The sequence below is a fragment of the Manis javanica genome, chromosome 5 (assembly GCF_040802235.1).
Source record: "Manis javanica isolate MJ-LG chromosome 5, MJ_LKY, whole genome shotgun sequence".
In the NCBI taxonomy this organism is placed as follows: Eukaryota; Metazoa; Chordata; class Mammalia; order Pholidota; family Manidae; genus Manis; species Manis javanica.
In genome coordinates this window covers 5,674,414-5,701,042 of record NC_133160.1, presented here as the reverse complement: position 1 = coordinate 5,701,042, position 26,629 = coordinate 5,674,414, and the positions used below count along the sequence as shown (strand labels likewise).

Sequence of the window (26,629 nt, the reverse complement as noted above, 5' to 3'; positions counted from 1 at the left end):
ATTCTTTGAGTTGATGCTCCTGCCTGTAGATGTCTTCAGACTGGCTCCTTCTAATGTACACACATTTGGACGTTAGCAGGTTAGAGTACGGGATTGACTTGGACTTGGGGACCCTGTGCAGTGAATTGGCAAGTTTGAATCTGCCCTGCTGTCTGCTGCTGTGTACCCTTAGTCAGGTCACTTACCCCCTCCTAGTCTCAGGCACCACAAAGCTCTAAAATGAGACAAACAGAGCAGATGATGTCCAAGGCCTTCCATCCAGCTCTAACATTCAGAGTTTCTGCATCTTTGTTCTTTCAAATTAACTGAAGAAAATTAAAATGGAAGGTAAAGCATTAAGGCAAGCTGAGCTTGCTTTTGCGGAGAGTTACTGAGTCCCTGGGGAGCTGTGCCCACCCTCCCGGTCTAGAGAGGGGACCACCATCCTGGCAATAGGAATGGTGAAGAAGGACAAAAACCAAAGCTTCAGCAGGTGGCATTCCTCCGGGTGACAGGTGGGTCTTCTCTGGTTCTGCCCAGAACTGTAGCTGTGGCTGCTGGGTCTTTACGCCACTGCTGCAGACAGGAAGCAGTCCTCTCTCTGCTTCTTACTTCACCTGGTCCGCCGTGCGTCCCTCCTCCCTTCTCCGACAGTTGCAGGCCTGCCCTCTTTCAAGACTCACCTGAAAGGTTGCCCTCAGTCCTTCACCTCCTCCCCACAGCTCTCCTAAACCCTGCCTCCGCCCTCACCTGAGGCATGGGCTTCTCCCACCCAGGCTGGGCGGCTGGCTTTCGCCTCTTTGGCCCCCACCGGCTCCCTCCCGTCCCTTTTCCACCCGGCAGCCGCACATAAACCACAGCCAATATAGAAATCAGGTCCCGATCCTGTTTACTTCTCTCTAGCCGGCCTGTTCATCTTTCAGTTCCTCCGGCTCACCGCCCACCACACACACACTCCTCCCTCCCTCCCGACTCACACATTTCTCTTCCTCTGCCTGGATGATCTCTCCCCCACTCTTGGTCTAACTAACTCCTACTCACCCCCAGATCACAACATCCACGGGCCGTTTCTCACGGGAACTTTCCCCAAGCCATCCTCCATCACTGCTTCCCAACTGTGCCCATGATTTCTCATAACTTCCTTTATTTTCCCTCATTGCACTGAAGAGATATAGAAACCGTAGATTTATTTCCATGAAAATTTTATTGGGAGTTTGTGTCCTCCGGAGTGTATCAGCATGAGGTCAGGAGCTGCTCTGTTTCCTGCTCTCTCTCCAGGACAGCACTGGGCATATGCTTGGGGCTCAGTACAGTCCAGGGGAAGGAAGGAAAGAATGGCACTCCACATCTCTCTGTTCATAGCTAATTACTCCCAAGACTCATTGCTGATTTGACACCGGTTAGCGTGTTGCAACTGGCAGTTGCATGAAGGTCTCCCCGGAGGGGAATCTTATTCTTTGCCTTTGTCTCCCTAAACTCTTTCCCCGTGCCTATTCATTTTCCTTTCCCCTCTCCCAGCTAGAGATGGGCATTTGGGGGAAATGCCCTTTTGGGAAATTGGCTTGAAAGGTTTCTTCCATTGCATGCAGAATCTCACTGCCTATGTGCCTGCAGAGACAAAAATAAAAATGTGCATCTCCTTCATCTCTTAAATACCTATGCGAGTGTTTCCATATTAACACCCTATTAAGAAGTACCTTGTGAGTAGCCTCGGTGACAATCACGCTTGTCCCTTGCAGTGGCCTGACAATCACTTCCACCTGTTATCTATAGAGAGCTTAGCACAGTGCCAGGAAGCTAGCTGCAGAATGAGTATTTGCTGCAATTATTTCTTGTTCTCCCCACAGCACCAGCCTGTCAATAAAAGCCTGGCCTGCCCTGCCTGGGTTCCTTCTTCAATATGCCTAGAGAATCAGCACCTCCAAGTCCTGCTTGCATGTGGGGGAGGAGCCTAGCCTTACGTGGGTGGTCAGGGACAAACCCCTGCAGGAGGTGACGTGAGCTGAGATCTGCAGGAGAAGCAGCCAGCCACGCAAAGCAGTCTGAGCAGGAGGAACACCCAGGGCAAAGGTCCTGGGGTGGAAGCAAGCTGAGTGCATCCCAGAAAAGTAAGACAATAACCTGGCTGGAGAGAAACAGGAGGAGTGGGCCAGGGGGCCAATCAGGCAGGGTGATCAGGTGAGGGGTGTAGGTTTTGTTCAAGTGCAGTTCTAAGCAACTGGAGATTTTTTAACAAGTTACCAACACAATCTGATTTAGGTATGTAAAATGTTCTGACTGGTGTCTGGAGAATAAATTGTAAGGGGGAGGGTGTGAAAATGGATGTGAAGAGAGCGGTTAGAGTCCAAGTGACCTTACTTGAGTCCTTGACCTCTGTGATCCTCAGTTTTCTCATCTTTAAAATGGAGATAAGAAAATCCTCCTCTGAGGCCTCTGAGAATTAAGTGACATAATGACCTCAGTGCACCCAAGGAAAACAGGCTGTCATTCAACAGAGCCCACTGTAATCTCCCTTCTTTTAGGTGAGAAAACCTCCAAGGCTTCTCACATGTGCTTGATTCTTTGTAACATAAACTTAGATGGTCTTTGTTATTAAAACTTGGACACATTACTTGATCGCATGAGATGTCCATACACACCTCTGCCCAGAGACACCCCTGCTGATTATAACCAAATACCATTCAGAAGGAAATCCACAGCAACGTGCTTGAGATTTCCTCCTGCGGGGAGTTTACATGCTTTCCCCTCTGCCAGCTGTTGCACAGTGTGAGCTGCTGTACTGCAGGCTGCGGGCTGTAAGCACAAAGAAAACTGTGTCTCCAGATTAAGACTGTCGCTCTCCATCTTGGACAGCTGTGGGTGCCAGTGGAGTGGGTGGTCATACAAGCCCATTGTTCTCTGGGAAGATACCCCTGCCTTTCACAATAGGCAAGCCCACCAGCTAAGCTGATGCCAGTCGGGACACTTCCAAGCAGCTGCCATAGTGCACCAGCTGTTCTCTCTGAACACACAGAACATATCTTATTTCCAGACAAATGCAAGCACATTTCAGATGATGCACTTTTTCTTTTAAGAATGTGTTAAGTATATTTCCTGGGAATTGTGATGATTGGCTGGAGACTGTGTTATTTTCCCTTTTCTTCCCAGTACGGACAGTTAAAGTATAATTTCTGAAAAGGTAAAATCATAACTGTTGTGCAAATATAAAATGAACTCATGTCAAAGATCTTATTAACTGGTCAGTTAGTGAGAGAACCAACCAAGTGTTAAAAACAGGTCAAAGGGCACTTGAGGATCTAGGTATTCCTAGGCAGTTTAATAAAGGAATGTTAGGATGGGATTGCAGGGCTAGTTACAGATCTGGCTAAAGTCTGGCAAGCTAACTAACCATAACCTTTCAGGTTATCTTTTTTTACTGAGCAGAAATCATGTGCCTCTTGAACTGGGGACAAGTCTGCCAAGTAGCATGTACTTCACAAAGTCTTGACCTTTAATCAATATTCTTTCTAAGATTCTAAAACTGTTCCCTCTAAATGCTTCATCTCTGCTAGATTCTCCGAGCTTAGTGCCCACATTCATGTGAAGCCCACTCCCATATATTCACGGGACGATAATGAGTGAGCAGACACCCGGCTCCGAGGTCCATCTTCGGGACACCTTGGTTGTCATTCTCACTGAAGCCCACCTAAGAAGATGGGCAGAGGGTCAAAGAAAGCTTTTTTTCTTACCCTGCTTTAGACAGAAGTAGGAGCCCTTGGGGCTGTCTGTCTCTTACCTCCCAAAGACTTGAGGCACTCCATTACTCATCCTTATCCAGCCACTCACTCCACAAGTAGTCAGGGAGCACCTACTGCGGGCTGGAGGTGCCCCGAGGAAGAAGGTGTGACCTCTCCTTCCTGGAGCTTCTGCTGTAGCTGGGAGACAGAGGCCCCACAGGTGACAGCCGCTTAGTGAATTACGTATCAGTGTCCTAAGTTACTGACATGAAGAGGTATTGAGCAAAACAATGGGGAGAACCGGTTTAGTCTGGGGAGGTCTGGGTGTCAAGGAAGCCCTTTCCAAGGAAGGGACATTAAGACCAGCCTGAAAGGATGAGCAGGATTTCACTGCTAACCGTCTTGGGTAGAGGGAACAGCATGTGCCAAGGACTCAAGCCCCCAGAGGGTGGTGCTCATGTGGGGCTGGTGAGGAAGTGATGCCATAAGGCTGGAAACACTGGCGGGAACAGAACACACGGGACCTGGAAGGTTTGGACAGAGCTGGGGCTTCGTGGCTAAGGGTACCGGGAAGCCGTCCAAGCAGCATAGGCAGGGGAGTGACCGTCAGAACTCGTGAACTCTCATCAGTGGAACAGTGCGTGCCTCATACACATTCCATAAAGGTTGGCTGCATTTGTGCGGGAACGGATGGCCGGCCCAAGGGATCACTTCATGGGACGCCTGACGCTAAGAAGGCAGTCAGTACTTATCAGCTCTAACTCAGCTCTCTGCCCTTCAATTTAAATCTCGTAAGCTCACTCAACCTCAGACAGTGAGACTTTACTATCCTTCCCAGTTGAGGATTTCTGGTTCACCATGACTGAGAGAGGAAATCCCTACAGGCAGGAACACCCTTCATAATACGGGTGCCCATAAGTCTGCAGGACCACTTTCCTTTTAAAAATTAGTTAACAGCGGAGCACAGCAGAGAAGTGGCACCCCTCCCAAGCGGCCAAAGACATCTGCTCACAGCATGAAGGCTGCAGCCAGTTCTGTAATTTGGGACAGTCTGGGTGTTTCCAAAAACATACTAAAACATTTCGAGTTTCCCCTACAAAGATTTTAATACAAAGCCACGATCCAAAAGAGAGCTGATGCCCAGGGTCCATCAGGGCGTGAAGAAACAGGCAGAAGAGGTGGGCATTCAGGTGGGCGGAAGTATAAATGAGTCGGGTCATGCTGGAAGGCAAAAGCCAGCCCAGAGGGAGAAGTCCCAAAGATTTGTAGGACTTCCCACCTAGAAGTTTATCTGTGGAAATAAAGAAGGCAAGTTGCAAATATTTAGCTGTAAAGATGAAGGTGATCATTTCAGCATTGTTTGTAATAGCTAAAAATTAGAATTAGCTGAAGTGCCCCCAAACCAGGAAGAACAAGTCTGGTTTATCCATACAATGGAAAACCATGCTATTGAAAAGGATACTGAAGATTGTGTAGTGGCATGGAAGGATGTTCTCAATCTTATTTTTAAGTGGGGAAGAAAAACAAATTGCAAAACTGTATGTACCATATGACCCCATTAAGTTTTGAAAATACAACTGTGGCTCTAGGTATATATATGTGAACAAACATGCACAGATCTGAAAAGACACAAACTGAAGGAATGAACAGTCACCTGTGGTTGGCAGCACTGTAGGCATTTTTATTTCTTCCATTTTATCATTATTTTGTATTCTCATCAATGAACTGTTACTGCTTTTGTAGTAAGAAAAAGGTTTCATGTACAAAACTTGTTCATGATCTCCTAGAATCTCAGTTGCAATAGATTTTATGGGAGATTTTCAGTGTCTATTTGCATGAAGGATCTAATTCTACTTATGCTTCTCAGACATACATGTAACAGTGTTCCCCTAAATCCACACACACCTGACCATGTGTTTAAGATGGTGTTTTCCAGCAGTTGGCCACCCAATTCCATTTTGGTAACAGAAAAACATGCAGATTAAAGCAACACTTTTCATCAAAGTATGGGAGGGTTGGTCATTTTGGCTTTATATTATTTATAAACTTTATGTACTAGGGGAAAGAGGGTATAAAAATATAATGAAAAAATATAATGAAGTAAATTTAGTTAAAGAAAGAGAAAAGCAACTGAAAGGAGAAATCCCAGATGGTATGAATAGTTACCTCTGAGTGGTGGAATTACAGGCAGCTTCACTTTCTTCTTTTTGCTTGTCTCTGTTTCCTAGTTTTTTGGTAGTAAATACACATTGATATAATAACAAGTGGTTAGATTAGCACCCACAGAAACAAATTGCCTTCATTGAATTAGAGCAGACGTTCAAACAGGCATAACCTTCGCTGCCATTGCAACAAGGTGATTTGGGGGTTTGAGAGCAGTGTGTCTGCTTCATTGCTCATGAATAAAAGACCTTTCACTGAGCATCTCCTATGCACCTGGGTCTGCTCTTGCTGCCGGCGACAGAGCAGCAGATAAGTGAGGTATGGTTCTCGCAATCACGGAACTTACAGTCCAATGTAGGAGAAAAATAGCAACAACCAGATAAAGAGCAATATAATAATTGTGACAGTGACAGCCATCCTTTACTGAGCACTTACTAAATGCCAGGCACAGGTCAATGGGCTTTATGTACATATCAACCCATTTAATTCTCACCCCAGGTGACAGATATGACCGATATTCCCATTTTACAAACAAGGAAACTGAGGCCCAGAGAGAGTGGCCAGTTTTCTCAAGGGCACGTAGCGAGCCGGGATTCCAACACGACTGTATGCTACACTGCTCTCAGCCTTGTAGCTAGGAGGGTCATAGTCACCACAAACTAAAACAGCACCACGAGAGCATATTTGGGAGAGTGGAAGCGACATTTCACCTGAGACCCCAAGAGTGGGTAGGAATAAGTCAGGCAGAGAGCAGAGCCTCTGGAGGTGACCAGACCACACAGCGGCTGCGAATGTGCCGTGACGTTTCTGGGGAGTGGTGTGGGTGCCATGTCATTGACAACAGGGATAAGAGTGAATCCTTTCTCCCCCACCCCAGGCACTCTTGGCCAGGGCGCTTTACGACAACCGCCCTGACTGCTCGGACGAGCTGGCTTTCTTCAGAGGAGACATCCTGACCATTCTGGAACAGAACGTGCCGGAAAGTGAGGGCTGGTGGAAGTGCGTGCTCCACGGGAGGCAAGGCCTGGCCCCTGCCAACCGCCTCCAGGTCCTCCCGGGCGCCCCTGTGGACAGGCCCTGTCCTCCTTTCCTGCAAGGCCTGGAGAAAGCTCTTTGCAGCTCTGGGGAGACCTACCAGGTGCCCACCCTGACCCGCTCCCCAGCTCCAGGCCCCATATATGAGCAGATGAAGAGCTGGGTGGAGGGGCCCCCACCAGCCACTGCCCAAGTCTACGAATTCCCAGACCCACCTGCCAACGCCAGAATCGTCTGTGAAAAGACTCTAAGGTTTCCGAAACAGGTAAGCATGCCTCCAAATGAAAGAGGGATCAGGCTTCTGTGACACCCAGGGGCTCGATTACCCCGAGTCACTGGGGTCCTTTGGGAGAGCAAGTGTGTAAAATGGGAATGCTGGTGTGACGGGCGAGCCGGGGCTGGTCTCTGCTGCAGCTCTCCCTACGATGCTCGTGCCCCTGCACCGCCACAGCTCTCCAGGGCGCACACACCTTGCAGGAACACTGGATGCTTAGTGGAGCTGTTCTGGAAAGTATTATGGACTTTTTTAGGAAGGACTGCTAGGACTACCAGTGATAAATGAGGCGGTTGAATTTTTGTGGGTTCAAAGGCAAGAAATTACTTATCAGCTTTAAAGTATATTTTTCCTTCAACCCAGAAACTTTACTTCCAGCATTACCATAGAAGTACACAGGAAGGCAGATGCATCTGGATGAGGAGGTCATGACCATTATAGCTGCATTTGGTTAAGTGTTTGTTGATGGGGCAATTGGTTACATACATTTTGTCATATCCCTACAACGAACTGGTATGTAGGTGTGAAAAAAAGTGAAGTCATTCTATAAGGTACTTATAAGGAGGAAGAAAGAACCATTTAAATAAAAAACAAACAAAAACTTTTTTAAAAAGTACCTCTGAGTATGTATGTGTGTGTGTGTGCTCAGACGCTGAAAAGAACACACACAAACAGTGGGTATCCTTAGGAGGCAGGACTGGCTAAAGAGAAGGTGAAGAAGGCATTAAGCAGGGACCTTTATTTTATTCACCCCTTGTCCCCAGCGCCTAGGACCGTGCCTGGCAAGGGGTGCGTACTCAGTAAATATTTGATGAACAGAGAACTCAGGAAGTTGATTTGCGTTACATAAGGCATGTCACATTACATCTGCAGATTTTAAAAATAGCAATAAAAAAATAGGAAAAGAAACACTCAGTAAATGCAGAATGAAAACATTTTTTTTTAAGAAGGAAACGAATCAAAAGAAGAAGGGAGGAAAGCAATGTCTTGTTTTTACAAGCCTGGGCCTTCATGAGGTGTTAAGAAGGCAGAACAGATTTGCGGGGTCTTCAGTCACTGCGGGCATTTCCTGCCATCACATACTTTGCATTCAGCTCAGATGACACAGCCCACCTGGCCTGAGCTCCGGGCAGAGGCCCAGGGACATCTGTGTCCAGGAAAGGCCGCGCCCCCACGCTTGGGCCGGGCCCTCCAGGAACACCCCACTTACTGCACAGGCCTCCTTCACACTGGCTTCCTACACCTTCTTCTAACGGCAGCATGTTGATTCCCTAAAAGACTGAATGCTTCAGATTTTCTAACTCCCTGTGCTGCCGGCAGAGAACTGGACAGTTGTCACACAGAACAGCTGCCTTTCAGAGGCACTGGCTATAAACACAGAAAAGGAGCTGTGGGAGCCTTCTGCAGCAGTCAGTGAGGGGCCTAAGTTGCTTTTCTGAAACAGCTGGCCCAGATCTAGGCCTGGAACCCTCAGCTGCTGTCTGAGCAGCTGACTCAGAGCAGGGCTTCGGTGGTGGGTCCTCCAAGAACAAGCAGCCTTAGCTGAAATTTGGGTTTCTTTTCAAAGCCACTAAAGAAAACAAAAAAAATCAAAAGCCATTTCCCCCTCTCTAAAAGGAAAGTATGCCATGTCCACCGTTGGCCAGGTGTCCCTAGCACCCAGCACAATCCCCTGCTCCTATAAGGTGTGCAATCAATATTTGTTGAATGAATGAAGTAACCAGATACAACGTAGGGCTTTGTACTCATGGGCTTCCACTTCTAGACTGCCATTGGTGTAAAAGGACAGATGAGTTTACTGCCCAAACTTAACTCAGAAAAGGGTCGGGGCATTGCTGTAAGGTTTGTCTTTGGCATCAAGTGTCTCGGCACAGAGCCTCCCTTGTACCGGCTGCAGCCATCACTGACACCGCAGCTGCCCGTGGGGAGTTCAGGAAAAAGAGCACCTGGCCGCAGTCCTAGGGCTCTGGAGGTGGCCACAGTGAAGCCCCTGGGGAACTTTCCTGCCTTTATTCCTGCCTGAGTTCTCTCTGTGGCTGTCCTACCTGTATTTTTGCCCCCTCCTCCCCTGTTTTGTTTTGTTTTGTTTTGTTTATTGCCTTCTCTGTGCTTGGGGGCCTCTTGAAGCAAGAGATGCTGCCTGTGGCTTAGAAATCAGGAGTCCTGGTTCACTTGGCTTCTGGGACAGCCAGGGCCATGGTAGGCTTGCTATTCATTTACCTGCCTCTGTGGCTGACGCTGTCTATTCTTTTTAATTAGCTTTCAGTTGAGGTTTAACCTCCAGGTCCTGCGGGTATAGCTCACGTCACTAGCATTCAGATCAAGAAACAGGACAAAACTAGCACCCCCGTGCCTTCTCCCAGTCACTTCCTCCAGGGCAACCACAGTCCGGAGTTTTGTTTTACTTCTTATTCCAACTTCCTTCACATAATATGCTGGTCTGACTTTTTAAAAAAAATCACCGTACAAAGAACATATTTGATTTTGTTTTAAATTGAGAGAGGGGACTTTTGTATTTAAGTAAAGAGGATCAGATTTCCTCAAGAAATTGCTCCTAGACTGGAGTTCCCCTCTGGCCCCTAAACCCTTCGAAACCATGCTCTTCAAACATGTTCCCTAATTGATGCCATCTTGAGCCTATGTTTTCCAAGAAACACTGAGCATTTTTGAACTGGTTCCTTCTACGTGGAATTTCACACACAGGAAACTCCCTTGTTCTCTGTAGGTGCTTCTGTAGGCGTGTAAATAAGACAGGCCAGGGCGTCATAGGGGAGTAAGAGGCAATGGAAGCATATTTGAAATGCTCTGTGGCAGGAAAGAGTTTGGGGCAGCAGGGAGGAAGGAAGCCCGGAGGTGATGGCCAATGGCTGGGGACACATCCCGCATCTTGCCTGGGGTTAGTCAGGTGCGGCCTGTCAGGAGCTTGGATTTAACCCAGGGACCTGTGGGCTGGAGTTTGTCCTGGACCAATCAGCGTAAGACCACCAGGCACGGAGTCAGGTTCACTAGCCGCTGCATGAGGGGATCAGAGAGCAGAGGTTAAGGCAGCATGATTAATTAGGGGCTGAGGGAAAGGTGGGCTTTGGGTGAAATGTAAATGAGGCCCTGCCTTGATAGGCTCTATGCAAAGTGGGCCAGTGCGTAAGGGGTCAGCATCAGCCCAGACTGCGGAGCGGACGCAGGCTGCTTTCTCGGGAACCACAGGGTTGAGGTGGACGTAGAATGTCGGGTCCTAGGCCCCGTATGAAGCTCTGCTTTGTGGCCGGGAATCAAGGCTGCTTCTCTGGCAAGAGTGGGATGTTTCCTTCTTCCTGACAGAATGTCAGACAGCAGTGCTTCTGAGAGCCCAGATTTCAGAGATCCGGGCTTCTCTGTGATTGAGGAGCAGTTGTCACCCAGGAATGTTGTTTTGACACTTGACAGCTGAGTGTGTCCCAGGGAGAAATGCTTGTCCTGTTGGCTTTGCAGCTGCCTTATCGTGCTGGTTATTCCAGCCTGATGAACAGGGTAGGGGGATGCAGGGGGGGTGGGACACGCTAGCTGCTACCTGCTCTCTCAGGCTGTGCACATTCTGTCACCAAAACAAACGACTGAGGCACAGAGCTGGGTCACCCTCGTGAACAAAGGGATCCTGATCTAGTCCTCACACCCTGCTCCCGGACCTGAAGGCGCTCCCTGTCTCCACATATTAAGATCCTAACCACCCCCAGGATCTGATTTGGAAAGCCCCCTTCAGTGACAGCTTCCTTGGTGCCTGATGGGACATGCAGTTTCCTTCTGCTGGACTCTCTGGACTTGACCTTCGTCTTGCCTCACAGCTCTGCCTTGCTTGCCAGCCTGTGTCCTGGGTGTTTCCACACTTTATCTTCCCCTTTAGACTTGAAGCCCCTGGCAGACAACATCCACTCCCCCCTTACATCACTGGTTCCCGGTCCCCTCAGAGACATTCTGGTTCAAGAGGCATGAGGTGGAGCCCCAGCAACTCTATTATTTTAAAGTTCACCAGGTGATTGGTTCCCTGGCAGGGTTTGGAAGCTGCTGCCTGGAGCAGCAGACATGGCACCAGGTCTAGACTCAACATCAGCGAGTTCTAGAGAACTAACCCATTCGCAGACATGAGCTTCCCAAAGCAGCGTGGCCATGGGTGACCAGGGGCTCTTACTATGACTGTTAATCTGCCCTTTGTGGGATAAAATCCTGACTCCTTACCAGGACCTCCCCTGCCTCATCTCTCTCCTCTTCGGAGCTCCTCTCCAATTGGATCACTGTTGACCGCTCCAAATCACCAAGTTCTCTGGTGCTTCCCACTCTTGCTAGCAGAAGCTGCAGGCTGCCATTCATATGGTCACTTGTGCTCCCGACCAGCAATCAACACAAGTGACACGTCCTCCGACAGGCCCCTGCTTCTCCCTGGGACCCATTAGTCCCTCCACTTCACACCCTTAGAGCCCCTCTGCATGTCATGCTCACAGCCATTTGGCATCATTAGATGAACACGTCAATAATCCAGGATGTGACGACTCCCTCAGGACATCAGAATGACCCCAGTGCGGATTCTGGGGTGCCCCGTTAGGACTCAGAGATTCAGGACAACTGCTGTGGGGCCTTGGAGTCTGCATTTCTAACCCACTTCCCAGACAAGGCTGGTGCAGGCACCCCAGGAGGTCCCACCACGGAGATATGGGTCCCCATCTGAGGAAGACTGCCCTCTGCCCCGGGCCCTCCCACCAGCATCCTGCGGTTCCCAGTCTCAGAGCGAAGCCAGTTAGGAGTGCCGGGAGAACCTGCTCACAGCGCCCGGCTGCCTCTGCTCTCTGAGGGATCGTTGGAACCCGATCCGTGAACTCAGCAGTGACATTTTCTTCCTTGGCTCTTCTTTTTCTCCCCAAGGCCCTCTTCACAATCCCCAGGCCAGCTCGGGTCTCGATGCCAGCTTTGCTTCCCCAGGTGTACGACGTGCCTGTGCAGAGCCGAGGGCCCCCAGCCCTGAAGGTGAGCTTCGACCTAGGCCTCTCTGCACTGAGCATGGGGTTCTCAGCATCACAGAGGTTGCATTTCAGCTTTACAGACAGAAGTCGTCTGCAGGTTGGGTGGCGGGACCATAAACTCCTTGGGATTCCCAAGTACAGCCAGGGTGGAGAGCCTCCAGTCTGACCGCCAACTCAGACCTGCTCTGAGACTCCTTGATCCCTCAAAGGTAGTAAGCACTCTCAGTGGAAGAATTTAAATGTACAGTCCAGCCAATAATTGAGCGTCATACTTCATTTAAAGCAAAAGCTCCTGCCCTCCTGGCTTGCTTGCGGGCCTGGGGACTAGAATGGGCTGCACTGAGCACAGCCCCACCCCAGCTTCCCACTCCTTCTGGCTCACCAGGTGGCCTCAGGCCCCTGTGAGGCTGCAGGCAGGGAGAGGGGCAGAGGCAGAAAGGCCCGGCTTGCCTGGTCCTGTTGGGGGGTGTTGGGGTGTTGCTCAGGGAAGTAGTGAGTGTTGAAAGCTTGCTTTTTCTTCTGGAGTAGCTCTTTCTTCCTGCAAGTAGCTCCTGCCTCCCACGCCTCTGAGCATCTCTTACCTGCAAGTTCCCTGGGGCGGGCCAGGCCTCTCCTCCGGCTGCTGGCTGAGGGCTCCCCCCTTAGCTCTGGGGCAGACAGTCGGCTCCAGCATCGTCCTCCTAAGATTCCCCCGCCGTTTCCGGCCTGGCCCCGCTCCAGCTCTCATACGATCTGCATCTGGCCAGTGGAAACCCACGTGCCCCCTTTGCGCAAGCTGGGCCCAGACTAGATGAGGAGAAGGAGGTGCGTGCCTTGGGTTTGAGAGTTTTCCATGCAGACACATTTCCACGGCTCACTTTGCTTCCTCTACCCTCATCCCAGCCCCACTGATACTAGTTTTATTGAAAATGTTGTTATTTTGTTCATCCTGATTTTTTCCCATTAGTTGTCATTTTTAATAATATTGCATTTGACATATTATTTACTTTGATTCCTGAGCTTTTTGGTGCTCCCTAAAATGTGCCCCAGGAGACGAGTCCGGCCCTGAGGACAGGCCACCCCATGCCACCACCCCGAGCTTTGTCATCAGGTTCTCGCCTTTAACTTTTCTTGAGCCAGAGTTAGCCCCCGTGCACTGTGACCCCAAGCTCCGATGACACAACTCAAGCCATTGATGTTCCCTTTGGAGCACTTCCCACTTGGTTTGAGGGGAGTGAAGGGCACCCCCACCCTTCCCCGAATGAGGAGGTGTCCACAGGAAACACACAGCCCAACTCAAAAGAAACACCCTCTCCAAATTCCAGCCTTTTCTCTCTTTCTTTGAGAAACCTGTTTTGGTGCTCTCACCAGGCTTTGGAACACAGAACCTATTTTTCACATCCTCACATATGTATTTTCTAATCGTTGTGCAAAAAAAAGCGAGAAATCATCTCTATAGGTGCCATGTCTTTCGCCCGTCGCTGGGTGCGTGTATGTCGCTTGGCTTACTGTCTGGTAGTTCATAGGCATTCCGGAAATAGTTGCAGAATGAATGCAGGAGTTATAAGCACAGGAAAGTCTCTACAGAGAAAAACAAACAAGAAAGACAGGAGATTAATTCCCAATCTCATTTATTCTTCTTTAATTCAATCTTAAAGCTAATTTGCAGAAGGAAATGAACTACCATTTTTAATTCAGCAGCTGCTGTTGATTCTCTCAGTAGTTTGTCCCCACCTTGTGGGGAGAAGGCACCTTTTTAAGGCACGAAGTCCACTGTTGGAAATAAAGCCCTTGCAGCACATAAACTTCCGCCATCAGAGCATCGTGACAGAAGCCCAGTCTCCAGTAATGTGTGTTTTCATTTGGAAGACACACTGGAGTGGGGAGAGTTAGTGATGTGTAGCCATCAGGAAGGAGAAAATCCAAGTTGTCACCACTGGTGGTCTTTCCCCAGGAGCCAGAGAAGCAGCAGTTATATGACACACCCACCAGCTTCCAAAAGGCAGGACTCGGCGCTCCGCGCGGCCAACCAAATGTAAGTATGATGAGTTGCTGAGATGCAATGCCAGGAAAACCTGAACACCTTCTGGGACATTTTATTAGCACAGTCAAAATTAGGATTGCACATTCTTGGGAGCAGATTTTATTTCCTTTGAAACCCCTGACCACGGGGGGACAAGATGAGCAGCCTGGTTTGGGTAAGTCCTATAATTCCTCCATGCCTCTGTTTCTTATTACAGACTTGCTGTGAGTATTGGTCGATCTCTGCAGAGGACCTAGTGCAGTGCTTGGCACAGAGCAGGAGCTCAGTAGACCTCAGATAAATGCTTCTGCCTATTATATACTCCAGAGACGTGTTGTGTGGCAATAGGCTTTTATTTGACGGTAGTGGAAATGCCTTAATTTGAGACCTGTGTGCTCCGTGTTTATTACTGGCTCTCTCAATATATGCAGTAAGTAGAGCCCTGCCCACGGTCATCAGGGAAGCCTTACCAAGAAGGTGACACCTCAGCTTTGTCATGAGAGATGCATAGGAGTTTATTAGGTGGAAAGGAAAGGAATGGAAGGTCACTTAGAGCAGAAGGGCCATTTGGGCAACATTAACTATAGCAGTATAAGTGAGGGTTCTGAGCTGAGGGCTTGGTAATCAGCCTGGGTGGCTGGACCTACAAGGAGGTTGCAGGCACGGTGGGAGGCTTAAGGGAACAGATTGCAAAGGGCCTTGGCATCCATGAGGACCCACTGAAGTTGTGTAAGCCTGGGAGTGGCAGATATTTAAAGAAGCCTAGTGCCCAGCACTTAGTAAGTCCTCAGTATAACACACATTTGTCAGGTGAGTCATTCGCACCCTCTTTTTATTGCTACTAAACTGGGTGACTTTTTGTGGTTCTTCACAGGGGCAGGGTGTGACATCAACAATCGCCATAAGGAAAGGCGGCTACAGCACGTTACCGAGCCCACAGAAATCCGAATGGATCTACGACACCCCAGTGTCTCCTGAAAAGGCTGATATTAGAAATGTATCTCTAACCAGCTTTGCAGAAGAATCGGAGTCCCAGGATCTCCCCAGGTGTATGTCCAGCTTCCATAATCCTCCCGGAGCAAGGTCTCTTACTCCACACCTGCAAAGAAACGGGCCCATGCAGAAAAAACTCAGCCTTCCAGAAATTCCTTGTCATAGCTTTCGGGTGCCCAGGGACACATTCTCTTTGGATGACAGTGTCAGCTACAAGACTCCTTCAAGCTTTCTGATTCTCCAAATGGAACAGCAGAACACAAAGCCAAATATTTACGACATCCCTAAAGCAACGCTAAGTGTCCCTCCAGCTGCAAAAGATCTGGAGAAACCCAGTGGGGTTCCAGAGAACTCCATGGATCATAATTCCTCATGGCTCTCTGGACAGGCGGCATCTCTGTCTCCCGAACCAGATCGATTATCCATTTCCAGTTCTGACAGCAGAGCCAGTGTCGTCTCCTCATGCTCCTTTACATCCACGGACTCTTCATCTAGCTCCTTCTCTGAGGAGTCAGCGAAGCAGCTCTCCTTGGACCCAGACTTGGCCAAAGAGACAGTGACAGCCCTGCAGCACAGGGTGGCCAGCTCTGTTGCAGGCCTGATGCTCTTTGTAAGTAGGAAATGGAGGTTCAGAGACCATCTAGAGGCCAACATCGATGCCATTCGCAGGGCCGCCGACCACATAGGAGAATCTTTGAGAGAATTTCTGGATTTTGCCTACAGAGTCCGTGGAACTGCCTGTAACCTCAACAATGGTAACCTTCAGAGCAGAATTAGGGATCAAGTACAGACAATCTACAACTCCTACCAAATCCTGCTTGAAACAAAGGCAAGCCTGGATAGCTGTAATTGGTCCCTGGAAATCCTGGTGACTGACCAAGTCCAAAACAGCCCAGATGACCTTGAGAGATTTGTCATGGTGGCACGGATGGTTCCAGAAGACATCAAAAGGTTTGCCTCTATTGTCATTGCCAATGGGAGGCTCCTTTTCAAGCAGAATTGTGAAAAGGGAGAGACCTTGCAATTGACCCCAAACGCACAATTTAAGCTTACAGATTGCATCCAGCCTCCCCAAAGGGAAATCGAGTCGTACCAAAGGAGTGCTCCTTTTAATAAACAAGGGGAAAATGAACACTCCCCTGAATTATTAAAGAAAAATAGAACAAATGTCTGTGAACAGGTGAGTTCAGAGTTCCAAGTGGTATAAAGGGGGCTTTACATATATAAAGCCGTATACACAGTTTTAGTTTTTGTCTGGTCATCAATAAGTGTGATGCTGAGAATCTTCCAACTGTTACAATTCAATAATTGTATATTGAAAGGCAGTCATCTTCCAGTAATTTGGGGGCGACATTGGTTCCTTTTTCCACAAAATAAAATTTATGAAAGTAAAATTCTAGAGGAAATCTCATAAGCAGTAAGATAAATGTCTTAATAGTAAGGCAGACAGGATGCCTTCTGGAAATTTGGGGGTTTAGAATTTACCTCTGATACTAGGATTAGAAAGAACTTCAAAAACCCTTTAGAATATCTGTTCTTTGAACAAATTCTTAAATCTCACCATCAAGTTTCTTTCCATTTTTGAAAGTCAGAAAGTTAGTCATTGTCAGTGTGTTTCTTAGAAACAGAAGAGAAAGTGTAAACACTCCTCCCAGCCGTGTGTGGCCTTCGCAGCCTCCAGACCCTAGTTACTCTGTGAAATACTTCGTCTCTTAAGTTCAGACACTATCAAAAGAGAACCTTTAGTTCACACATTGCAAGTCTCAAGCGGTACAGCAGGTCACCTGGGGCTGTGTCAAGGAGATAATTTGGCACTTTCAGCCCAAATCTTATTTTGCTCAACTTCCTGGTGGTTGATGTAAGAACTTTAACACATTCTAGAGAAGCTGGAAATTTGGATATTTCTCACTTCTTAATTTTAAAAATTTATATATAAATTTTAAAAAGCAACCTGTGTGTCATTATATTAGGTCGTGTCGGCAGACAAAATTCAGTTCTTGGGCTGCCAAGGTCTCCTTTGTCAAAAAAAGGTATCAGCTGGCAGACCATCAACAAAAACTAAAGAGGAATGCCCAAGTTTTAAAGTGGACTTGAACGGCTTTGTGGTAGCGTAAAAACCACTCAGGCTGGTAATCAAAGGGATTTTATGTTTCAGAGGTTGCTGAATCTAGAAGAGAAAGAAAAACCCATCTGGGAACAAAGGTTGCATGAAAACAGAGACATAGAAACACAGGTCAGTGATAATGCTGACTCTGCAGGACTTCTAATAGGCTTTATCCCTGGAGATGCTGCCCTATGTGAATAAGTCAACATTATCGCCATGACCCACTTGGGAGAAGATCTGGTTTTTGTGTTGCTTTTTCCTTTTTTTTACAGTATCACTATAACCCCAGGATGTGGAACCTGATCTTTTAACCATTAGAGAAATAATTCTGGGGGCTCTGCAGGTTTATCCTGGGTGGTACTGACATGGCACTAAATAACATGGACTCACTTTCCTTCCGATACTGTCTTCTAATGCTACTGATCACAATGAAAGCAAACATCTTGTGTATCTTTGACGCCTCTTTGTCACTGATGTTCTTCCTTTTTCTTTCTTAAAAGCAAAGATGTTATCACTGTTTATTTTTATTGGTTACCTTCCATTAATGGCAAGTGACAGTAGTTTTCCACTTACCAATTTGAGAAGTTTCCTTTAGATTAATAGAAATAAAACCAGTGGATTCATTCAAAGACAAAGATAAAGCAAGTAAAGGTTAAGAGGGAGGCAGAAAGGGCATAACTCAGTAATATTTGAATAAATGCCACTTGGGAAACAGGAACCAGATCAACTCCCTGGCTGGGGTGTAGGGTGGGGTTGGGAGAGGGAAGGCCACGAACGTCCAGTACCATGAGCAAGGTCATCTGCCTTCTCAGAGGCAAACTAGAACCAGAACCCAGGCCTCGTGATGCTCGTTTCCCCAAGCCCCAAACACAAACTTCGGGCCACCAGATTGCTCCAAGTCAGGCTTTTTATTCAACATGAAGTATGCCTTAGACTAGCGGTTCTCAAACTTGCAAATGGGTCACAATCTCCTATGGGGATTGTTAAAACCCAGAGGGCTGGGCCCCACTCCACGAGTCTCTGATTCAGTAGGTCTCGGGTGGGGCCCAAGAGTCTCTTTCCTGACAGTTCCCAGGGATGCTGACGCTGCTTGTCTAAGAACCACACCCGGGAACTGGTGCTGTAGACTGGCAGTGCCTCTCAGTGGGACGGGGGCAGCGCTGACCACTGCATGGTCCGTTCTCCATGTGCTGGGTGGGCCTCACATGGAGACTGCACATGGGTGGACTGCGCAGTGACTGCCTGCTGGGCACCGGGAATACCTCCACACACGTCCAGCTCCCCAGGACAAGGATCATAGTACAATCTTCATTTACCTACAGTTAATACTTTCACACGAAGGTGCCGGCATTCCCAAGTAGAGACTGTCTCTTTTCATTTCTAGCCTCTGCTGGTTCCTCCAGGCCCCTGAGTCCGTCTCAGCCAACACCCCGATCTGTGCTTTGCTTTGCTTGTCTCAGTCCACTCAGGGCGGCGGTAACAGTACCATAGACTGCGAGCTGTAAACACAGCAGATACGCACTTCTCACGATTCTGGGGGCTGGAGGTCGGAAAGCAGGGTGCCAGCACTGGCAGGTTCCGGGGAGGACCCTCTGCCAGCTTCAGGCTGCCTGCATCAGGTCCTCGGCGGCAGAGAGCAGAGAAAGGAAGCCAGTTCTCTTGAGTCTCTTACGAGGGCCCTGATCCCATCACAGGACCCCACCCACATGACCTTACCTGCTCCTGCCTCCCAAAGGCCCCTCCTCCTGCCACTTTCACACTGGTTTAAATTTGGAAAGGGACCCAAAAAATCAGATCATAACACTGTCTGTGTGCTTCTGGGCTGTGAATTTTGAGATCAGAGGTAGATGAGAGAGTGGACAATTTAATGGTTAAGACTGAGAGTTTTAGGCTTAGCTGATGTGGCTTAAGGCTCCAGATCTTTATTTTGCTAATTGAATGACCCTAGGCAGCGTCCGCATCTATATTCTGACCAAGAGCCTTAGCCGTGTTTCCTGGAGGGCTTGTCACTAATTAGATGCTGAGAATCTTTCAGGAGTCTACAGGCTTTGGGGAGACGTTGGTTCCATAATCTGGAAAATTCATGAAAGTAAAATCTACACGAAACCTTATTAGCAACTAGGAGAAATATTGTCATATTCAGGCAGATAGGTCAGCGTATTTGGATTTCTTCTGGAAATTTTTGGGGTTCTGGTTTACCTCTGATACTGGAATTAGAGACTGTTTTTAATTCTCTAAAATCTGTTCTTTGATTAAATGGTTTAATCTCACCATCAAGTTTACTTGCTTTTTTGAAAGTGTGGTCATTGTGTGTTTCTAGAAAGGGTTTCTTTCTAAAGAATAGCTTGTTGAGAGGATTGAATAAGATTTTATAGGCTTATCTATTATATCTACATAATATGTAAGATTGTATATACATAATATATAATTTATATATGTAATATATATAAATGCTGTAATTTATATATAACGGTGCTCTGAAAACATAAACACTAATTTGTTGGGCAAATGTTGCACTATGGGGCTTCCCACACAAAACCCTCCTTTTTCTCATAAAAAGCCTAGCAAATTGAGCAAAAACAGGAAAAGGGAAACCACCACAGCCTGTTAATTGAATCTCTCTTATCTATTGTTTTTTTCCCATTCTGTAGAATCCTAGCTCCTTTATCCCCCCACCTTTGAACCAGCAGAATCCTGAGAAGAAAATCCACCTTTCTGAACATTGCCGGCTCTATTTTGGGGCGCTCTTCAAAGCCATCCGCGTATTTAACAGCAGCCTCAGCGGCAGCCCGCCCCCAGAGGTCTTCATCACACAGGGCAAGCTGATCATCATGGTGGGACAGAAGCTGGTGGACACGCTGTGCAAGGAGACCCAGGAGAGGGATGTGCGCAACGAGGTCCTCCGCAGCAGCAGCCACCTGTGCAGCCTGCTCAAGGACTTCGCACTGGCCACGAAGGATGCAGTGCTCAGGTACCCGAGCCCTGCAGCTCTGGAGCACCTCCAGATGAAGGTTGAGAAGCTGGAGCAACACACACGGCAATTCAGAGGCACACTGGAATGAGCCTCCTTCCCCCCTCCTTTCCCCCTTAACCTCTTAGCTTCAGCTTCACCGCACAACCCGTGCAACTCTTTCCTACGGGAAGAGCCAACCTGGGGCACACCGATGGGCGGAGATAGCCATGGTGCCCAAAGCCGGTATTACCTAGTGGCTGGGCAACCCCAGGACATTGACTGAGTCAGGGAGGAGAGCTAGCTGTTAAGTAAGATCTTGCTAAGTTTTTAGCATATCGTGTAGGGTCAGTGTATGATGTTGTAGAAACCAATTTTTATATTGGTTAAATGTATGCCTGTTGTAAATTCATTCATTCAGTATTTATTTATTAGCCACCTACTATATGTCAAATTCTAGGTTCTGGGCATACAGCAGTGAATCAGACAGACATCATGTGCCCAGGGAATTTACAATCTAGCAGAACGACAACGAGTGATGAAGAAACACATACATACAATGACAGGAGCTAGGGAGAAAATAAAGTAGGAGATGAGGAGGAGACTTATTCTCAAGTGATTGACTTCTGTTGCATCTGCTAGAAAATGTAGCAAGTTTTTCAATTTCGACTGAACAAATCCTGTGAGATTTGTACAAATTATGTGTCTAAAGACGCACATTATATTTACAACATAACCTGTCTTGTGGGGTTCCCTATTAATTTATTTCGTACATTGTGGAGTCTGTGTTAATAAATTTAGTATGCTCAACCAGAAAAGGTTTATACTTCAGCAGTCTGAAATCTGTTACCATTTATAATCTTATGTAAACATAATCATGAATTGAAACATCCTTTGCAACAACCCTTTGGAAAAGTCTTTGATCGGCATCACTAGGGTTCTGGTACCAAAGCAAAGCGTCCAGTGTTTACTTCTGCTGTTTAAATGCTTTTCCCTCAAGAGTACAGGGAGGCCAAGTTCTCAAGTGCAAGATCAACAGGGAAAAGCAGAGCATCACTCGTAGCAGCGCAGCCAGGAGCTGTGGTACGAACAGGTTGCCCTGTGCTGGGCACAGATCCGAAAGTGACACAGAGCTCTCCTCCAGCCCAACCACCTCTCCTTCCTCTCCTGTCAGCTGGGTCTTTAGTTCATGTTGCTATGGTTACATCACCCTAACTTCACTTTGAGTAAAGGTCCATGTCCCTTATACAAACGTCTCAGCCACTAAACACCTCTGTAGCCTGGAAACAGCATCTCCAGACTGAGGGTCACCTGAAATGATACCAGGTCCAACTCCTGTCTGCTACTCCACACACGGTAGGTGCATTTGAATTGTTGACTGCTAAAAGTCTGGTTATTTTCACCAAGTTAGTCTCAGAGTCCCTAAAGAAGGACCCCATCTTTGTGAAGTTTGGGTCTCTACACTAGGACAGAGAGGCCCACAGTCTCTGAACAGCTAAGACTTGTATCAGTTAGGTAAGTGTCCTTCTGTTAGAAGTGATCGAAAACCACATCCAAGCTCGAGAGAGCCACACACCAGGATCCCTGTAGGGGCTAATCACGTAGGCTGCCTCTGCGTGACAGGTACCAACATTTCCAACTCTCGGGGAAAGCAGGTGTTCAGCATGAATTGCAGCTCCTGTACAGACGGCTTAGACACACTGAGTCATTTTTATCAACTCTGGGCATGGTGAGAACTGTTCACAAATCCAAGTTCCACTACAACAACCGAACATCAACCATGCAAGCCTGCAAGCCCGCCTTCCTGAGGATAGTAGTCGGGCCTTCTATGTCAGCGCTTGCACAGAGACACCACACTTTTGCAAAGGTGGGTGCTTGTGAGGCTATACACACAATGGGTATGTGTCAAAGCCAAAGAGCCCTGTGTATAGGAAACCCCAATCTTTTATAACGGGTTCTGTGCAGACTTGACCAAGCTTTGTCTCAGAGGGAGATATTATCTTTTATCATGTTGAACAGCAAAACAAACCTGCCCTTTTGCTCTGGCGGAAGACAGTATCTCTGTCTTCCAAGGATGTTTGTCACAAACATCCTTGAAAAAGACAGTCCAGAACAAACTGCCATCAGTGCCTTTACTCAGAAGTCATGCAGAAATGCAAGTGAGCCCTGTAGAACTGTGTCCAACAGGAGCCCCTGGCAAAGTCAGAAATGTTGTTGGAAGGAGGGCGGCTGCAGGGAGGCACCAGGAAATGTTTACTCCAGAGGGCAAAGTTAATTTTACATAATAGTATCAACAACAGCACATATTTAGTGACTACTACATTCCGGATGCTGTTCTAATGCTTTGAATGTTTTAACTCATTTAGTCCTTCATAAGTGACAGAGTCTAATAGGTAATGAACGGGTCCCTGTAGGTTTCAGAACACTACATATGTATATATATAAGCTGGCTAGATATCAATATATACAGAGATCTATCATCCACCCATCTATGTATATTTTTGAGAAGAGTTCAAACCAAGGACCTTTGTTGACAAAGTACAAAAATCATTGGGTTCAAAAATAATGAAAACTGCTGCTCTTAGCTAAATGTGTTTACTTCCTTTTTTTTGAAGGACAGCAGTTATGGAATGAGTTTCCACTGATTAATTCAATAGGATAATAACTTCTGAAAACTTCTAAAAGAAGAATGAAATCTTACTTTTTTTTTTTAGCCTTTAACAGCTTTTTGCTAAGTATTTTTCTTTAATGCCCAGAATTCTGTACTGTTTCCTCTCAAGGTAGGAAGAGGAAATGGTGGGTTGGTGGTGTGGTAGCAACTTGACCTCAATTAAGTTAAATTTCATCGGAAGGATGGAAGCGGTTTGGAGCCTAGTTAAGAGATCTTCCAATGTGACAAGCACTTGGGGAGTCATGCTTCTGGTTTGACGGTAACTACTTTGTTTTTTATAAAACATCTTTTAAAAAATTTATGGTCTCCCCAGAGTATGCACCCCAGGTCTCCAAAAAACTGCCCAGTTGCAAGAGTTGCCTATTTGTGTAGCTTATTTGCAACGCCCTTTCCTTCCATTCATTTACTGAACAGATACTTACTGAGTACCTCCTGTTTACGCAGGACCTCAAGATCACTCAAGGGGACAAATATTTCGATGCATTATTTAAAAAACCAACATCAGTGCAAAAAATTCATGAAGAAGACATCAAAATTTAAGTTTGTAATGGGATGCCAGTGGTGGTACATGCAATGAGGAAATTAAGTCAAGGTAGTGGGTAGAGTGATGGAAGAGAGGTGCTCTTTTGGACGGAGAGGTGGCTCTTGAGAGGGGGGACCCCGGAGCACAGTGCTAAACCGTTCAAGGGAGCCAGACTGGCAGACACTGGGAAGGGAGTGTTCTGGAGGAGGAACGGCAAGGCAAGCACACAGAGGCAGAAGTGCCCCTGGTGCCCTCAAGGGAGAGGTGGATGGCCGGTGGGACTGGAGCCATGTGAGGGAAAGACAATTAGGTGACATGAGCTGGGAGGCGTAGCCAGGGGCCAGTTCATGTAAGGCCTGTATATTCCTGGAATGTTTTTAACATTTCCCTAAAATGGCAAGTTAAAGGTAATTTTTTGTCTTGAATTAGCTCAGTAATTGTTTCAGTTTTCCACTTTGTTTTATATTCACCCTCTTTGGGACATCCTCCTAAGTGTAACCTTAAATGAAGGTTGTGAAAGTCTTCAAGAATCTTAACATAGGGTTGTTTTTCATGCTCCTAAAATACGATACTCTACATGTCAGTTTTGTCCAGACAGAATTTTAAACTGCAGGTATGGAACAGCACATGGGCAGAGCTAACAGGAAATTAAACCCTCAGCAGTTCAGAAGTCTGAAATATTTGGGAACTATTGTACATAGGCAGTAGAATCATTTGAAGTACTGGCTCTTAGCCTGGGCCTCAGGAGGCTCTGAATGAAATATACACATGTACAGGCTGTAGCAAAATTTCCTATGTACTAATGCATATTTTCAGGGGAATAAAAGTCCAAAGTTTTCATCAAATTCTCCAAGAGGTCCAATTACCCCAAAAAGGTTAATAAATAACTGATTCTTCTCAATGGTGATGGTTTTTTTGTGTTTCATAATTTCATTCCTCTCCCACCCTTCAAAAATCCACAGCTTGAGTATATATATATACCACATCTTCTTTATCCAGTCATTTACTGATGGACATTTGGGTTGCTTCCATATCTTGGCTATTGTAAATAGTGCTGCAATAAACATAGGGGTGCGCATGTCTTTTTGAATCTGAGAACTTGTTACCATTTGCAACAACATGGATAGAGTTAGAGGGTATTGTGCTCAGTGAAATAAGCCAGGTGGAGAAAGACAAGTACCAAATGATTTCCCTCATTTGTGGAGTATAACAAAGCAAAACTGAAGGAACAAAACAGCAGCAGACTCATACACCCCAAGAAGGGACTATCAGTTACCAAAGGAGAGGGGTGGGGGAGGATGGGTGGGGAGGGAGGGAGGAGATTATGATTAGTACACATGGTGTAGTGGGGGTCACGGGGAAGACAGTGTAGCACAGAGAAGACAAGTAGTGACTCCGTGGCATCTTACTACACTGATGGACAGTGACTTCAGCAGGGTATAGGGAGGGACTTGGTAAAGATGGGTGAATGTAGTATGCCAACGTTTTTCATGTGAAATCTTCATAAGAGTGTATATCAATGATACCTTAAGAAAAAAAAAATTCCACAGCTTAACAATGGCAAAGTCACTAAGGATCCTTATAAAGGATTATCCTTCATTAGTTCATTCAACAAAGGCTGTGGTAAAAAGCAGCAGACAATGACACCTGCTTGCCAGTGTGGCTGGAAAAACAAAATGGCTCAAATCAAGTAAAGCACTACTGAATACAGTGCCTGACACGCAGCAGCTGTCAACACAATTAGTTGCTAATGAGGATAATAATAAACCACAAAAGTTTTAGCCTGCAGCCCAGAGTAGTCCAGAGACCAATATTCTAAAAGAGGAAACTAAGGAGGAAGAGGAAAAAAAAAATCTAACTGCCTGAGCTTTAACGCCTGCACAGCTGGCACTGCTGTGTGCCATCAGTAGCTCCAGGAAGAGGTAAAGGAACATGGTATTTGTAGTTAGGTGGGCTTCGTCTGAGAAAGCCTCTCATGTACTCCTCTGCTCACCCACTCTGTGCCCCTGACCCAAGACACCTGGACATCTAAGTCTCAGCTATGTCGTTTGGAAAATAGAAGGCATATGCCTCCTACCTGCTTTGTTGTAATGAGGACAAAAGGAAAGAAAGCCTCCACGTCTCCCAGCACATAGTCATGGTTCAATGAAGAGCTTCTATTTTTGTTTTTTTTTTCTCCAAATGAACTTGGTGAGGGGCGGATTTGCTTGTCAGGAGCACTGGTATGACGGTCTTGTCTGAAGATCTTTGGGGTTATGCTATTCCATGTCTGATTTTCTGTTCTTTGAGGGAGAAAAGTAACCTTCGAACCCATTTCCAGCTCTCACTTATAACCCAGTTTTCTTGAAGTTTTCATATCCACGTTATTTTCTGTTCCCAAGTGGGGAATATTTTCACTTCTTTATGTCCACTTTGGTCAGCATTATAACATCCAATTACAAAAGTCCACCCTACTTGCTGTGGATAGGCTTTCCTCTAATATTTTAATAATTAAAGGAACGAATAGAGAACCAAGAGAATGAAAGCAGGCAATCACGGATTCCAGCAGGGGTTTTGTAAACGATTTGTTCTCATTATATAATACATCCTGTTTCTTGGACAAGGCATGGAAATATCAGAGTACCTTTTCTAATTATATCTGCATCTGTTAATTATACCTACTTAAAAAAATTTTTTATCCTGGGTTTTAGAAGGCTGTGAATGACATACATACATGTACAAACTGTATGCGATACTTCATATACAGACAATATACGTGGCAGTATCAGAAAATTTCAGGCTTGAGAGGAATAATCTTACTTCCCTAGAATCTCCTATAAAGGATTTATTGAGTACTTAGGACACAATCGGCGTTCAATAAAAAGATACGTTGTCTTTTGAAACACGTAAATGTTAACTGAAATAATAGGTTCCATTCATATGTATCATTCATTGCAATAATGAAACGCGGTCCTTTATCTCCAGGAGCTCGCAGTCTGGGGAGGCGCCAGGTCCAGCCAGGCTGGGGTGACACACGGCCCCGGAGCGTTGGGTGCTGAGTCAGCCCGTCCGCCGCCCCCGGGGCGAGGGTGCGCGAATACGGTGGTGGTGCTGCAGAAACCTCGTGCCCACCGGAAAGAGGAAGGAACCGGCCACCGCCCCGGAGAGGGGAACCCGCGTGCACACTACTTCGCACAAGAGGCCCCTCCAGCGCCTCGGCAGCCATAGCCCAGGGGCCACGCCCAGCGCCCA

The 26,629-nt window shown here is 46.9% G+C and overlaps 1 protein-coding gene and 1 long non-coding RNA gene across 6 annotated transcripts in view; one reads left to right on the top strand and one right to left on the bottom strand.

The window, feature by feature from the left end:
- The window catches only part of CASS4 (Cas scaffold protein family member 4), a 40,728-nt gene extending 16,424 nt beyond the window's left edge, over window positions 1-24,304 (top strand). For 3 of the 5 annotated variants that reach the window (XM_017673415.3, XM_073236412.1, XM_017673416.3), the window contains 6 exons: window positions 6,736-7,158; window positions 12,058-12,159; window positions 14,089-14,169; window positions 15,032-16,330; window positions 17,306-17,383; window positions 19,906-24,303. In XM_017673415.3, coding sequence (XP_017528904.3) covers window positions 6,736-7,158; window positions 12,058-12,159; window positions 14,089-14,169; window positions 15,032-16,330; window positions 17,306-17,383; window positions 19,906-20,316 — 2,394 coding nt within the window. In that variant the 3' untranslated portion in view covers window positions 20,317-24,303. Of the gene's footprint in view, window positions 1-6,735; window positions 7,159-12,057; window positions 12,160-14,088; window positions 14,170-15,031; window positions 16,331-17,305; window positions 17,384-19,905 lie in introns of all 5 variants that reach the window. The other 2 variants (XM_037006335.2, XM_037006334.2) reach the window with 2 other exon arrangements.
- Window positions 796-26,549, bottom strand: LOC108405315 (uncharacterized). Its single transcript, XR_001855155.3, has 5 exons — window positions 25,476-26,549; window positions 12,737-13,715; window positions 5,862-5,919; window positions 1,677-4,986; window positions 796-1,587 (listed from the first exon to the last, which is right to left on the bottom strand). It is a non-coding gene; the product is annotated as an uncharacterized lncRNA (long non-coding RNA).
- Window positions 26,550-26,629: the final 80 nt, after the last annotated feature.